The 17,368-nt window shown below is 38.0% G+C and overlaps 1 protein-coding gene across 1 annotated transcript; it reads left to right on the forward strand.

Moving 5' to 3' along the window:
- The first annotated feature begins 16,522 nt into the window (after nt 1-16,522).
- LOC131046709 (uncharacterized) lies at nt 16,523-17,029 on the forward strand. The gene has a single exon (XM_057980496.2). It carries the CDS (start codon nt 16,523-16,525, stop codon nt 17,027-17,029), a length of 507 nt encoding a protein of 168 aa, XP_057836479.2.
- The last annotated feature ends 339 nt before the right edge of the window (nt 17,030-17,368 follow it).

Genomic DNA, 17,368 nt, shown 5'->3' on the forward strand with positions numbered 1-17,368 from the left:
CCCTTCCGCTCCTGCAAGGTGTTCGACAAGTGGGAGATTTGTTGGGAAAAATGGTGTCTCAACCATGCATTTATGTGAGGTTACTATTTATAGTAAGTTTTCATTTGAGCATGAAATGGTGCGAAACTCTCCCTGAAGCTTCTAGTTGGCTAGATAAGCATTCCGGTAAAGTTGCGTCGCAAGGTCATAGCTAGTTTTGAAGATATTAAAGTTTTCATCTTGGAGGGGTGCAATAAAATATTTAAACTTAATTTTTGGGGACTTTAGAGGCTCTGAAACACCATGAAAAGTGGTCATAACTGGCAAAGCAATTATGAGGTGATAGAGCACTTCACGAGCTTTTCGGCGCTTCAAACGGTTCGTCAATCGGACACCCGGTTCTCAAGTTATGGCCTCCGAAAGTTTGTACTCCTGAAATAGGAAAAAATAATAATTTGTATCAGATACATAAATGAGCTGTAAAAGGGAGCGACGTGTGTTGATGTGTGCTTTAACATGTCATAGGGCATCTAGAAGGGAGATAAGGTCGGCTACACCTTATTGGGTGGTTTTAGCTCATGGTTTTGTAATACCATTTGACGGTTTCTTGTATTGTATCTCCTATTTATGAGGTGTGTGAGATAGAGGTTGTGTGTAAGAGTCTTATGGCTATTGAGTTGCCTCTGAATCTCTAATTAGTGGTACTCCTGCGAAGAGCTTGCTCTACAAGTATGTTGTAATCTGTTTTTGATTGCTGAATAAAATATTGAGCTTCTTTTGGAGGGTGGGGTTTTTCTCCCGAAAGGGTTTTCCCCACGTAAATCACTGTGTTGTGGTATGAATGCTATTATATCTATTTCTATTTTCTGTAACTGTTGTAATGATCTGAAAAAGTTTTGCATTACCCTCCTCTCAAGGTTAGTGTAGGAAGTTGTTTCCGCTACTTAACTTCCTTACATTGATGACCCTCAGTAGGTTGCTCAGTAGAGGCAACACTTTGGTCCATTTCTTTAGCCTCCATAGTGTCCTTTGGTGTCTCAATACTTGGTGTCTTAGTTGCAACATTTTCAGTGCTAGAAGGATCCTGAGACATCTGTTCTTGAGTAGTACCTTCTCCTAATGTAGACTTGTGACCTTCGGTGCCTTGATCTATATCCTGAGGGGCTTCGATTGAGACAAGTTGATTGACCGATGGATAAGGCTAAACTTGTTCCAAGACTGATTCACTAGATACAAGTTTTGCATATGCATTGCCTTCTATCATTTCCTATTCAGTTTCCTCTGTATCCATGATATCTTCATCTATTTGAATGGTGCCAGTAGGGTCTTGCTCGGTAACATCGAGATCTTGCTCAGTGACATCAACTATTTCAACTTCAGCTTGCTCACTGGCATCCTTTTTTCTAAATATTTCCCGCCACTTTACTTTTGTCTCATTTTCCACTTCAATATACAGCCCATTCATCAGTTTCAAGGCTTTTTGTTTGACGAGGAACTTTGTGTGGTAGGTTGTCAGATGTTCTTTTATTTCAGCTACCAACATGTCAAGAAAGAGATGTACTAGACTTCTTTCTCTGATCCGTTTCTCTGAGTCCAGGGCATATTGCCACCTATTATCAATATGTGCATATAATTCTTTTGGAAGAGAATTAGAGACTTCTAATGGGACCAATCAAAATTTTAGAAGTGTGCAGATGACAACTTCTTCTATTTGTCTCTTTTCATCTTCATTTCTGGATTCATACTTAACATATCTGAATCCTCCAAATCCACCATATTTCTTCAGATTAGTACAAAAATTTTCAACACTATGTACATTTACCTTCTTGCTCTTGACAATCTAAAATTTGCTTGCATCCTCAGATTCGGTTTCACTTGACTCTTTTGCCAAAATGAGTCTCTGAGTAGATTTCTTGTAAGTTTTTGTTACCTTGGGAATAGTAACACTCTTTGTTTTCTTACTCGGTGAAGTTGCAGATGCTCTTGTGTTAGGTTGCTTTGCTAGAGGAGTCAGTGAGGCCTTTGATGAATCATGTTTCTTTCTTTTCAACACTTTTCCCTTAGGCAATTCGGTGCTCAGTGTTATAGCTGCCTCTTGGGCTTCAGATTCCTCTTCGGTAATGGCTATAGTGCCTTTGACAGGTGTGGAGGAAGAATCTTCTCTGAATTTCTCCGATAATGCCTTTATCATCTTTGTTGCCTTTCTTGTAGCTTTGGGTACTACAATGCTCATTTTTACTTTTTCCTTCACTTCTTCATAGGTTCCATACCTCAGCTCGGTAGCATGCCTTGGTAATGTGAGAAATGCATCAATTTGTTGTTGTGTGATGTCAAAATCAATCTCATAACCCATAGGTGACAAAGATTGAGTTCTTGGTTCCACGGCATTCACATAACAGTAATCAGTGTCTACTTCAAAACATATGTCACCTTTGTATTTCTCCACTAGCTTAGGTGGAATCCGGTACCTGTTATGCATTTTCTCTTGAAACTTACTAAAGTAATCATCCATAATACCATTAAAATTATCACCTAGCTTCTTGATGAAATCATTGATCTGATGGGTGATTGGTCGGTGTAGTTCCCAAACAACTTTACCAACTAATGGAAAGAATTTTTCAAAATAGAAAAACATGCATACAAGTAGTGATCCAAACTTTAGTGTATTAGCCGAGTTGTTCTTCTTTGGCTTCCTGATGGTGTTCAAATTTTCAAATAGGTTTTTCAGCAACACCTCAAATAGATCAATTTTCATGTCTTTCTTCACAATTTTGTATGCTAAGTCTACTGCTATACAGGGTACACTATTTTCCCTTGCCGATTGGAAGAAACAGTAACCTATTACTCTAATGGAAAATTTTAGTTCTGCATCAGTGACATTGTTCAATTTCAATCCTCTACAATCTGATTCCACTCTGGTTAAACTGATCAATTCCTTCTGTGATATCATCTTTGATCTCATGCATGATCATAAATAGGGTAACCGGTGATCAAATGAATGATTTCCTTGGTAATCTTAAACGGTTGCTCTTCTAGCCACATGAAGTCATCATGAACTCTACTTGGAACAAACTTGACTCACTGGGGTTTGAACACACAGGGATAGGTTAGGGCTTTAGTTAATCCCTTGATCTTAATGTGCTCATACTTGCTATCCAATTTTCCATCGGTGCACAATTCATCATAGGTGTCTTTGATTTCAACGTGACCGAGTTCTTCAACATGACATTTGGTGAAGAATCTCACATCCTCGACTAATAATACTCTATCCGAGATGAGTGAAAATGCAGTTTTGTCATCCAATTCAGATGCAACTTTGGGAGTTAAAGAGTATTTTAGTGAGGACTTTTCAACATTCTTAACAACAATGGGATCTTGGATCTTAGGTGCCATTTGTAGATTTCAAATAAAAACTAACAAAAGATCCTTAGGGTTTGAGAATTTTCAAATGACATATACTTCACACTTAGCAGATAATAATAACTTGATGAGATCGATAAACCAGCTTAACAATGCATTGAGATTAATGTAAATACCTTGAATTTTGCTTTGTAGGATATTTGGTCACCTTAGATTCACTTTGCTTTGCTCTCTCAAAAACTTGGTAAGTGAAAAATGACCATGCAAATGTTTTAAGTACATAATATACCTTATCAGGATCCATGCAGGTTAGGTCAAAAACATTCAATGCACTCGGTTCCACTATAACCAAACTTCCTTCATTTACCGACTTGATAGGTTTCCTATATTCATCGACTTGGCAGGTTTCCTGTATAGTGCTCTAAAAGACTTTGATAGAATTTCAAACTTACTACTACATCTTAACTATTCAGATTTTGAATTAAGTACATAATAAAATAGGAATTGTTAAGATTTAACCTTGAGAGAATGCAGTCCCTTCATACCTTTACCGATTAATTTGGAATAGGAGCACCTAACTCAGTAGGTAAGGTGCTTTCTTCATTTGACACAATTTCCTTCTTTTTCCAAATCATCTTTAATTTTTCTTTTATTTCCTCAGTGTCTTTTCTAGGTTGATCTCTGCAATCTCCAGCCAAGTGTCCAACTTTGTGACAATAAAAACATGTCATACCAGGATTTCTCCATGATCTTCAGTTGTTCATCCCAAACCTTATAAAGCAGTTGGCACTTATATGTCCATATCTTCCACAACATTCACACCATATCCTTGTATTGTAATCCCATGGTACTACAGCATATTGTCGATTAAGATCTTTATGAGTTCGGTAGCTTCCATTATTTGCTCGATGTGTAGACCACATATAGTTCTTTTGCTTAAACCAACACTTCTCAATACTATGTCCATATCTATTGCAGTTTTTACAAAACCCTTTGAATTTTGCCATATGATAATTGTTAACAGACTTTGTCCTACATTGACTAGATGTGTGACCATATTTATTGCAATTGTAACAATAACCATTGGACTTAGTGACATTCGGTTGCTTACCTTTTCTAATTTGGCACATGTTGGCAGTGTGACCTTGATTTCCTCAATAGTTGCAAATAGGCTTCTTTCTTTTGATGTTCTTCTTGATTCCAACTTTCTTTGACGATTCTCCTCTCTTGGTAGTATGGATTCCCTTCTCGGTAGAGTCTTTTCCTTTGTAACTGAGTCCTACATCTTTGTTGGGTCTTCTTGTATTCGGTTGCTCATCCAACATCTTTGATGATTCATAACTCTTCTTCAGTGTTTCTTTGGATTTCTTCTTTGTTTCAAGTTCATTGGTCAACCTTGATACTTCAAGTTTCAATGCTTGATTCTCACCATCTTTCAGATTTGCTTCATGATGTGCATAACCTAGTTGATTTGAGGGGTTTTGTTGAATTCCATTCAACCTTGTGATTTCATCATTCTTATCAGATACTAAGGCTTCAAGTTGTTGTTTCTCTCTTTCTAGATCTCTTACTTTATCATCGGATGTCCTCAATGCATCAAGATTTTCAGTCATCTATGTGTTGAAATGATCATGTTCTCTTCATTTCTTTTAGTTGATCAGCCAGTGCTTTGTTCTTTTCTTTCAATACTTCAATCATTTCTTCAATCTCTTCAGATATACTATTCTCAAATGATGTCTCAATTTGTTCCACTAACTCTTGAGAGTCCTGCAAATCATCAAATAATCTTCTTCTCACTTTCAGAGATTTTTGCATTTGCCTTTGCATGTCTGTAATCACTTGATTGGCATGATCCATCTCTTCTTGCAGATACACAATCCTTCAAGATTGTTTATAGCCTTCCATTGATAAGATCTTTCTCTTTAGGTAGTTAAACCCTTTTTCAAGATTGAAGCTCTGATACCAATTGTTAGGCCCAATATGGAAAGCTAATGTACTGAGAGGGGAGGGGTGAATCAGTATTTCAAATCCTTTTATTAACAATATCTTTACTGTTATGCATAAACTGAATAGTGCAGTAACATAATATAATGATAAAACAAATAAGTAACAATCATACATGATCCACTCCATAACACATATATTTTGGTTACACAAAAACTCTTGGTTAGAGAGAAAAACTGCGGTGGGGATGGCACCCACAACTTCACTACTACAATAATAAAGGTTGCTCGGTTAGAGCTACATGTTTAGCTATTTCTAATACCTTACCCTGTTAGGAGTATCAAGATCTATTAGATCTACCTTGCCAAAGGATTTTACAACACTTAATCTAAATGTTGCACCTGGTTAGAGGCTTTACAATTTATAGACTTGATTAGAGTCTTTTACCCTGTTAAAGGTTTCTCTTACAACTTCAAAATATTACAATAAAATCATTACAAATATCTGCAACTTTACATCTGAAATGCTATAGCAGATTCTATGTGCTCAGATAAGATTACCTTGCTTATAGCATACCTCGGTAACCCATAAAGTAACTCGGTAAACCCTTATGTTTACTCTATTCTTTGACTGTTCTCTGAAATCTTTCTCGGTGACCTGTATGTCTTTGTAATATTCATAACACTTAGTGCTTTCATATGTCTTACTTCATATATTTCTATATCTTCCTTTCTGTAATGCTACATGTTTATGTCTGATCTTAATCCATGTTGTATAAATAGATCTCTTATGTCAGTGATCTAATTCATTTCTTTGATCTTACAAGCATGTTTTATCGAATGAATAACCATGCAAAATATTTCATTGGTCAGATGACCTCGAAATGATACACAATCTTTAAGTGCAATTTCCAATGTGATAACGATTCTATGTTCCTGTAAAGCAGAAAATATTGAACCCTAGTTGCTCTCCCCTCTTCCAACTCCAAGGAGAGAGAAGGGAGGTTACTAGGGTTGATGGTTTTCACTTAGGGGAGACTTTACATTCAAAAGAGGGGTTGAAACCCACAAGATCCAATCCCACACAATGCAAGATTGGATTCTAAATGAGTTTCAAGGGTTAAGACAGCAAGGCTACCCTCTTTTGTAAAGAATGTGCATAGAATGATCAAGCTAGGAATGCATAGAAAGTGAGAAAGATTCGCTTATAAACTAAGATAGGGATATCGGATGAAGCTGCGGACCTGGAATTAGCAGTAAAATGTCGATACGGCTTTGTCCTGCAAATTTGAGCAAAAGTTGATGGGACGATGGCGCTCGACGTGCACACGGTCCTCCGAAAAATCCGCAAAAAGAAGGGGGATCTGTTCGTCTCTGCACAAGGATTCTAGATCTTCAATTTCAGCCACGTACCTACAACCTACACACAGAAAAGTGAAGACGATTGGGGGGTTAGGGATTAGGGGTTTGCCTTTAGGTCAAACCCCGGTTTTGGAATTGACCAAGAAATAAGAAATTGCTGTAAATGTAAATGATTGTAATGTAAAACAAGTACTAATACCTTGTTGTAAGGATGTTTGTATCCTTATGTGCGAAGGTATAGATGTTGTTGTATGTTGTATGTTGTATGTAGTAAGTGATCTCCTCTTCAATGGTTGAATCCTTGTCTTGAATGCAACACTTAGCCTTGAATGGAGACTTGGAATGATCAATTGCTTGAAGGAATGTTTGAATGCTTGAATGCTTGAATGTTTGAGTATCGTTTCTACGCTTGTACACATATGTCCTTCCTCCCCAAATGGGAGAGGAAAATGTAGTTTATATACTTGTCAATTAGGGCTGATAGACTGATTTTCCTGACCTTAGGCTGACCAGGAAATGTTATTTTCCAAATTGCAAACAAAAAGACCCGAATCCCCATAGGAGACAGGGCCCAAAAATAGGGCCAGGGACCAAGGTGCTGGGCGCCATGGTCCTGGGGGACCTGGGCGCTGGGCGCCCTGGTCCTGAAGGACTAGGGCACTGGGCGCTCTGGTCCCACCTCCCGGGACAGCAGGGTGCAAAGGAGGATCAGGCCAGGGTGCAAGAAAATGCAGTTTTTGGTGTCGTGGACAAGTTTCGGGGTCTCCATTCAAGTTCTGTGTTGCGTCGCCATCGTGAAGACCGAAATGCAGTCGAAATTGCAAGTGTCACAATTTTAGGATGCTACATTTAGCCCCCACTTTAGCGGGAGTATAGGCGTACGCTCATACTTCCGGTAAAGTACAAGGAAACAACATTGAAAGACTTTCACCATGTCAAGGAGGCAAGACACACCAAGCCCCCAGTGGACTAAGGACCTTACGACTTCGATTGACAAAGTAAAAGGGAAGATCACGAGGGAGAACCATGACTGTCAGTAGTAAGGTTCCCTCACTATGAGTCATGCAAGAAAAATACCAAAAATTTTCAAGGCAAAGCTAAGTTCGCCAAGAAATTTTCAAGAATCCTGAAGGGATAGACAGGGTGTATGCCCCCCTACATTAAAGCGATCGCACATGCCTCAACGGGGGTGATTGCTTTAACATAGTGATACACATAAGAAATAAGAAGGGAAAGGAGCACGTTATCACAAAGATTTAGCCCCCAAGTGTGAGATAAACCCAAGGATAATAGACACAAAACACAAAGCACGAGGTGACTTCACTTTCCTCGGGGTCAGTATGCTATATGATAATTCATGTATATATATCATATGTATGTATGCATAATTGTTCTTCATTCCCCAATCAAGGAAGGTCACCTAGAAGAAGGGAACACATGTGTCTTTTGAGTGAACATGAGAGAGACCAAAAGAGATCTCAATGCTTTGCATCGTCCTCAAGTAGACAACACTAAGGACAACAAATAGAAGAATGAGAATAACATATAGAAGAAGTAACAAAAGAGAGGAGGAGAGAATCTGCTATGCTAATGTAACTAGTCTAGCACGTCATCTACCCCCCGATCTTGCTGATCAATGTTTCGGGAAGGTAGGGAACATGCTAGAGGAGGAACATCCAACATAGCAGATGGAGCTATCACAAGATCCAAACAAGGGCTATGTTCATGTTCCAAGCCATGTTGTTCTTGTCTAGGAGCTAGGATAAGTGCTTTAGAAAATTCATTAGATAAATGGTTATCAATATCAACAAGTTCATATTCACTATCAGAAGCAAGAGAAGTAACATTTTCATCATGAATAACATTTTCATCCATATCATCATCAAGATTTATAAAAATAGGATCTTTAACTCGCATAGGATCAAGACCATCATGCATCCTATGTTTAGGAGATTTTGGAGAAAATGGAATAATGCTTGTTGAAGGTGTTTTTGGAGATTGCAAAGTTTGAGAAGTAGCTTCTTGAGCCCTAAGACGACGCTTTCGTCAACGTTCACGTGCAGAATGATTTTGTCTAGTCTTAGTAGGAAGTGGAGAAGATTGAGGAGGAGGAATGTTCTCATCCTTATCACTTGGGTGTTTAGGTTGTGGTCTCTTAGGCTGGATAATAGGAGAAGAGGAAGGTCTCTTCTCTCTATAAAAGGACGGAGGAGGAACTGCTCCATATAAAGGAGGGATTTTTGGTTTAGGAAGAAGACCAAGTCCATCATGACAAGGAGGTATAGGTCTACTTTTAGGAAGTTTATTAGGCATAGACATAGTCACATCCATAGGGATGGGTTGGGAATCTTCTTGAGGAAAGACATTAGTTTTATCTTTCAAAGGAAGAACTTCCTTCTCAAGAATGATAGGAATATCAAGTTTAGGTGTTCTAGGTTCACTTAGAGAAAGGATCATATCTGTTTTCCACTTTTGATAAGATTTAAAAAGATGATCACTTCGTGGTGGAAGAGATTGGAATTGTTTAGGCCAAAAGTAATCAATAGGAACACTAGAAGTTCTTTCAGCTGGTTTAAAGAGACTATGATTGGCAGTAACAACTTCACCATTATGGGGAAATTTCAAGCATTTATGAATAGGAGAAGCAATAGCTTTAATGGAAGATAGCCAAGGATAGCCAAGCTTCACACGAAATTGTTCGGATGAAGGAATAATAGCAAAGTTCACATCAAGGGATTTGTTATGGACCTCAATAGGTAATGTAATAGAACCAATTGCAGGAGAAGAAAATGCATCAAATAATTTCACAACCACATCTATTTTGTCATAGATCACTTGATTCAATTGCAAAGTAAAAAGAAATTCTTCAGTAATAACATTAACCGTGCACAAAGGATCAATAAGCACTCCACGACAAGGTGTATTCTTGACTTTTGCAACTATGTATAAAGGACCATCAGGTGCCCAGATAGTTTCATTAGAATCAAATGTGATGGAAGGTTCTTTAGGGTTTTCTTGCTGCTCTACAAAGTTAATCACATTCGGAGTCATAGAGACAAGACCATCAGATGAGAAAGAGGAATCATTAGCCTCAATCGCATTAGAAGTATGAGAAGGTAGTGGATCAGTAAAAATCAGAAGATTTTGGTTAGGAGGAGCTACAGATGTGTTGCCTTTATCATTCACTCCCGAAATAGAGATAGTATTATTATCAATCAAATCTTGAATTTTACCCTTTAAAGAAAAACATTTTTCAGTATCATGCCCAGGTTGATGATGAAATTGAAAAAAAGCTTTGTTATCAAAATAAGGTGAATTTATCTTTGCAGGATCAATTTGCCTTATAGGAGGAAGAGTAAGCACATTTTGTTCCAATAGCTTATTCATAATACTATGCAATGATTCATTCAAAGGAGTATACTTTCTTTCCTTCTTGAAAAACTTAGAAATAGGAGGCACACCTGATGCTGCATTCACATTGTTGTTGATGATGTTTTCATTGAATTTGATGGAATCTCTATTCGGTTTAAACTTTCCAAATGGTTGTTGACTGCTATCACCCTTATCACTCGGAGCCATAGGATGTGATTATTCCATTTGACTCACAGTCAGTTGATAATTGTGAAGAGTTGCACACAACTGTTAGAAAGAAGTAAACTCAGAAAATAGAAGTTTGTCTCGAATATCTTTTTGTAAATTAGAAATAAAGATTCTTTGAATATCATTGTCAGGTACTGGACAAGAAATTTGAGCATACAAATGCTTATATCTACCAATGAAATCAGTCACTTTTTCTTTAACACCTTGTTTACAATGCATTAAATCAATCAAAGTAACTTTAGGACTTATATTGTTTTGAAATTGTTGAATGAAAGCATTTGCAAGTTGTTCGAAAGAAGTAATAGAATAAGAAGGCAACGAGCAATACCATTCTAGGGCTTTGTCTCTTAATGTTCTAGTAAACAATTTTGCAAGCAACCTTTGGTCATAAGCAAAATCGGTACATATTGTTTGAAAAGTCTTAACATGTGTTAGAGGATCACCTTTACCATTATAAAGTTCCAAATGCAGGATTTCAACATGTTTAGGAGGGATAGCTCGAACAATGTCAAGAGAAAGTGGGCTCGCAACATCAAATGTGGGCACACTAAACTTAGATTGATTCATAGAGGCAATTTGTTGCTGTAAAGAAGAGACAGTTTGTGCAAGATTGTTAATGGTCGCTTCAGTCGAAGAATTCATATTAGACGTGTTAGATTGAGATGGAGGTGTTATGTTATTGAAAGAAGGTAGAGAGTAAGGTGGCGGGACACTATGATAGTTAGTCATAGGAGATGATTGGACAGGAGGAACACTACAAGGAGGAATGGAATGGTTAAATGAATTGCCCCCTTGCGTCATGTTCATTTGTGGAGATGTAATAGGAACACTCATTGAAGGAATGAATGAAGAAGTCGGATTAAATGAAGGAAGAGGGTTAATTGAAGAAGAAGGATTGCCCCCATGACTAGTGATCATAGGTGGAATGTCTTGTATAGAAGTAGCCATTATGTTTGATGTAAAGGTAGGTATGCTAGCAATAGAAGTTGTCAAAGGAATAGAATGATTGACTTGAGTGGGAGGTTGTGTATAACCTAAATTTTCAACACAACTCTTCATAGGAATCACATTCGAATCCACAATGTGTGCAATACCATGCAAAATATCAATTCCATTCTTATCACTTTGAAGCATATGTTTTAGACCCTCAATTAAAGGAAGAGCTTGACTATTGGGGTATTCTTGAGACATCCATTGTTGAAAATCATCAAATTGGTTATCCAATTTCGCAAGTTGTTCTACAGAAACCTCATGGAGAGCTTCTTCATCATTAGGAGGATTAGAGGAATTACCCATGTCCTCGTTAAAAAGGCTATTCAAATTAGGTTCCATCTCCTCAGTAATTAAACCTCGGAAAGACTTAATTCTACGGCTTCGTCTAACGGGAATAGTGTAAGTAGGGCTTATTGTTGTAAAACTCATGCACTAGAAAGGGAGGGAAGATTTTGAATTTAGAGGTAGCAAATTTCAGTAAAATCAGCCAATCTTCTAGATTTAAGCTGTTAAATGCAATCACGACAATCTCCCGAAATTTCAGAAAAAATGTCAAGGACCGTGGCGCTCGGAGTGCACACGGTCCTCGCAACTTTTTTCAAAATTTGCAGGGATGAAAGTTATGATGATTTTAGAGATAATCTGAAAAAATTGAGTGATTTTACGATCTGTAGATAGGCCAAATTAAAGTTGCAATCTCAAAATTGAACCCTACCTAGATTGTCAAAAAATGCAAATTTTGAATTTTGAAAAAGAGAGGAAAACTAAAACAAGTACTAATACCTTGTTGTAAGGAAAACTAAAAGAGAGGAATTAACCAAGAAATGAGAAATTGTTGTAAATGTAAATGATTGTAATGTAAAACAAGTACTAATACCTTGTTGTAAGGATGTTTGTATCCTTATATGCGAAGGTATAGATGTTGTTGTATGTTGTATGTTGTATGTAGTAAGTGATCTCCTCTTCAATGGTTGAATCCTTGTCTTGAATGCAACACTTAGCCTTGAATGGAGACTTGGAATGATCAATTGCTTGAAGGAATGTTTGAATGCTTGAATGCTTGAATGTTTGAGTATCATTTCTACGCTTGTACACATATGTCCTTCCTCCCCAAATGGGAGAGGAAAATGTAGTTTATATACTTGTCAATTAGGGCTGATAGACTGATTTTCCCGACCTTATGCCGACCAGGAAATGTTATTTTCCAAATTGCAAACAAAAAGACCCAAAGCCCCATAGGAGACCGGGCCCAAAAATAGGGCCAGGGACCAGGGCGCTGGGCACCATGGTCCTGGGGGACCAGGGCGTTGGGCGCCATGGTCCTGGGGGACCAGGGCGCTGGGCGCTCTAGTCCCACCTCCCAAGACAGTAGGGTGCAAAGGAGGATCAGGCCAAGGTGCAAGAAAATACAGTTTTTGGTGTCGTGGACAAGTTTTGGGGTCTCCATTCAGGTTCCATGTTGTGTCGCCATCGTGAAGACCGAAATGCAGTCGAAATTGCAAGTGTCGCAATTTTAGGACGCTACAGTTCCTTGATCTTGTAACACTTTTCCATATGTATGTCCAGGTTCAATGAATCTGGTAACACATTTCACTTGGTGTATATCAACTTGGTGTATCATCTTTGGTGCTTAGTAGACATGGAATGATACTCAGTAGATAGCTCAGTGCATACTGGGCTTTGAGACTAGTTTCTTCTATAACTGATTGTACTATGCATACCAACTGAATATTTCGGTAGAGATAACCGACTAGAGTATATAGAATAACTTTAAACATAAAATTAATGGCAACTTGATAAGTAGTAATAGGTATTTGGGTAATACAGGAGACTAAATGGAGTCATTCTAAGATTGAGAAAAAAATGAAAGTATGGAAATAATGGAAAGGTCTTTTAAGGCAATCCAAGGGAGCCTTTGGTGGCATGGGAATAATCTGGAACCTTTTGAATGTTCAAATCACTCTCCTTGGCGAAGATAAATATTGGCAGCATTGTCTAGTCACTAGTTTATACAAAAATGAGAGTTTCAATCTCTTTAATATCTATGGACCCTTTTCTACTAATGACAAATGTGAGCTATGGGCTCTCTTGTCAAACAAACTCCAAAATATCACTATTGGCGGTTGTGTGTTTGCAGGAGACTTCAATGCTATCTTGGAAAGTAATGAAAAGAAAGGTGGTATTTAGAGGGTTGGTATGGCTCAGAAAGATTTCCAAGATTTTGTTGATAAGAATCAGTTATTGGATATCCTAAGAATGGTACCTTTACATGGATGAATAGGTGTACCGGTTTCACTGAAATTGCAGAACGTCTTGATCGATTTCAGGTGGCTGGTGACTAGCTAGCTCAAAATCTTATTCTTAAATCAACTATTCTACCCCTTATAGGTTCATATCATTTCCCTATTTGCCTTAATGTGTCTCTAGGACATTCTGAGGGTGTCCATCCTTTCCAGTTTGAGTCGATGTGGCTTAGAGTGCCAGATTTACATGATTTGATATCAGCATGGTGGAATGAACTGGTTCTTAGAAACAACTCGAGGTTGTTCAAGCTAAATAAGAAACTCAAGTATATTAAGATCAAAATCAAAGAGTGGAGTTTGAGTCAGTTCAAAAATATTCATATGGAGAAACTCAAGGTCACGGCAGAACTGGAGGATCTTTCCAATTCTGTCATTAAGTCCGGCATGAATGAAGTACTCTTCCAAAGGGAAAGCTCTCTCAAGTCAGAGCTAAATGAAATTCTTCAGCATGTAGAAATTCACTAGAGACAAAAATCCAAAGAACTTTGGCTTAAGGATGGAAATAGAAATACCAAGTTCTTCCACATATCAGCTAATGCCAATAGCAGCAGGTCCACAATATCCAAGGTGGTAAAACCAGATGGTAGTATTGCCAGAGATTATGAGGATATTGCTCAGGAAGCATTAAGACACTTTGAATCTCTAATGAATGGCAATTGTCAAAATGATCAGGAAGCAAGAAACAGAATTCTAGACGCAATCCCTACTTTAGTTACTGAAAGACACAATATAGAGCTCTTCAAACCTATTGACTTAGAAGAATTCGGGAAAGTTACCTTCCAGTTGAATTCTGATAAGACTCCAGGCCCTAATGGTTTTCCTGTGGCCTTCTTTTAGCATTTTCTGGGATATTATTGCCCAAGATTTACACCTAGCAGTAGAAGAATCCAAGAAAAACATGACTATGTTGGGAGCCATCAATCATACCTTTCTAGCCTTAGTTCTGAAAAAGAAGAACCCTCAGCAAATGGGTGATTTTAGACCAATGTCTTTATGCAACTCAATTTATAAAATAATAACAAAGATCATTGCTAATAGGCTGAAACCTCTTCTAGAAAATATTATTTCAGATGAACAGAGTGGCTTTGCCCCTAGTCGCTCTATTGTTGAAGGTATCATCTCTACTAATGAAACCCTCCACACCTCTAGGAAGACTAAAGCTTCTTTTATGATATTAAAGTTGGACATCATGAAAGCCTATGATATTGTGGACAAGGAATTTCTTGTAGAAGTATTGAGGAAATTTGGCTTTTGTAATGGATGATTCACTTGGGTCAAGAATTGTCTATCAACCCCCAAATTCTCAGTTTTGGTTAATGATTCATCTCATAGTTTCTTCCCTTCAACAAAAGGCATTTTCCAAGGGGACCCTATGTTGCCATTTTTGTTTATAATTATGGTTGAAGCTTTAGGTCGGATGATTAAATCTCTTCACTGTGATGGTCACTAGGTGGGTGTCAATGTGGCTACAGGAGTTGAACATTCAAACCACTTGCAATTTTTTTATGATACTATTCTTTTTGGAGCCTCTAGCAGAAGAGAGGAAAGGATAATAAATACATGCCTGAATGACTATTGCAAGGCTTCGATGTAGAAAATCAATTGGAACAAGTCAGAAATTTTCTTTATTAACACAATGTCGAATATGCAAGTTGTCCTATCAAGAATCCTTAATTTAAGAGTGGCAAACTTTCCAGGTAAATTACTTGGGACTCCTCTTTTTAGTGGTCATAATAGGACTTTCTATTGGACACATCTTATTGAGAAATGTAAAGCTAGGCTTGAAAATTGGAAAGGGAAGTGGTTATCATCTGCCAGCAAGCTTACAATGATAAAATCAGTCCTCTCTACCTTACCGGTTTTCTCCATGGCTTGTTTGAAGCTATCGGTTGCCATAGAAGATGAGTTAATCACCATAATGAGAAATTTCCTTTGGAATGACTTGAATGATAAAGGGAAGTTTCCACTTATTGCCTGGGAAAAAATAGGCAAACCAAAAAATGTTGGAGGTGCAGGCATTTGTCAAATTTCTATTATGAATTTGGCTACAGGTGCAAAACTGGTGTGGGAAATTTGTAGAGGCGGTAGTCAGAGATGGTCAAGAATCCTTAAACACAAATATTTGGACTCTCTTGAGCCTAAAAGGATTCTCACTGTTACCAACCCTCCTAGGGGCTTGGCCAGTTGGAATTTTATTCTAGAGTGCAAAGAGATCATTGGTGATCAGGTCACTTGGGATGTCAGAAATGGGAGGAATGCATCCTTTTGGCTGAATTCTTGGAGTGGCAATGAAGCTTTGTGTCATAACCCCATTCTCCAACCTATAATGAGAGAAACTTGCCAACTTTGGGGTTACAAGGTATGTGATTATGGTCATTAAATTAAGGAGAATGGTATGGACAAATGGGTGTGGAACTCTTTGGACACATTGGTTCTAGCCCAAAATCAGAAAGACCTTCTTACCGATATTCTAAAGAATCAAATTATTCATCCATCCCTAGATGAGGACATCATTAGATGGTGTGGCTCTTCTGATGGTAAGTATAAGGTATGTTTTGGCTATAAATTGAAAGAAGTTGTTGTAGATAAGAAGGATTGGCGGTTAGGCTATTTTGGCACAAACATCTTCTTCCTAAAGCAGGTTCATTTGCTTGGATGGCTTTTCAGGGGAAAATATTAACCAATGAAAGACTCCTTAAATTAGGTATTGATGGGCCTAGTATATGTGTATTATGTTGGAATCAAGAGGAAACAATTGATCACCTCTTGCTACACTTCAATTTCTCCAGCAAATGTTGGTGGCATTTTATGGGTAAGTTAAATCTGGTATGCCCTTTTCTGAAAGGTTTGGATGATTGGTTTCTACTATGGCCTAAATCAGAATGCAAGGTGTTATTTGGGGACTTATTTGTTATCCTTCCCTCACTCATGACTTGGGAAATTTGGAAAGAAAGGAATTGGAGAATTTTCTAGGATAAAGAGATGGGCCAGTTAGCCCTCTGTGGAAAAATTAAGAACCACCTGGTTGAACTCCTGAATGAAGCTGCCAAGTCCAAATCACTAAAAAAGAATCAATACACTGACTGGGATTGGAATTTAAAGCTTGTGTTCCCAAATTTGAACATCCCCTCGCTTTTCGGTAATGGTAATCCTGAGATATCGGTTAATCCAAGATTGAATGTTAAGTGGGAAGCCCCAGAACCAAGGTGGCATAAGATTAACTTCGATGGTGCCTCTGCAGGGAATCGTGAGCATAGTGGTATTAGATGTTGTATTAGAGATTCTAATGGCATCTGCATTAAGGAAATTTCTGAAGACATCGGTCTGGCTACTAACAATGAGGCTGAATTTCGAGCGACATTTAGAGGTTTTCAATTGGGGGCTGAGTTGGGGATAAAAAGAGTCCATTTCGAGGGTGATTCATTAAATGTTATCAATATTGTTCATAATAACCATACCCACAGTTTGCATCTCAACCTATGGCTTTGACCTATGGTGGGTTTTCTTGAGACCTTTAAAGATTTTTGGATCAGCCATATCTATAGAGAAGGCAATATGGAGGCAAACAAACTATCTAAGTTGGCAATTGCAGACGGTGGTCTTGATCCAAGCATTTGGCTCAGGCATAGGTAAATGTTGATTATAACAATCATTATGGTTTAAATGCTACATTTATTTTGGTAGAGGTATGAACCACTTTGGTTCCCTGGAGTTTGGTCTCTATCGATCGAGAGTACAAACTGGGGGATGTACCCTTACCGGGTACGGGTCTTCCCTTGATGGTGGTCTTTCTGGCTCATATTGGTAAGGGTATCAGTCTCAGCTTCC

This window comes from Cryptomeria japonica, chromosome 10 (assembly GCF_030272615.1).
Source record: "Cryptomeria japonica chromosome 10, Sugi_1.0, whole genome shotgun sequence".
NCBI classification, from domain to species: domain Eukaryota; kingdom Viridiplantae; phylum Streptophyta; class Pinopsida; order Cupressales; family Cupressaceae; genus Cryptomeria; species Cryptomeria japonica.

Excerpts from the sequence above, each read along its gene's own strand:
- LOC131046709 (XM_057980496.2), top strand. The coding sequence starts at position 16,523 with ATGGGCCAGTTAGCCCTCTGTGGAAAAATTAAGAACCACCTGGTTGAA.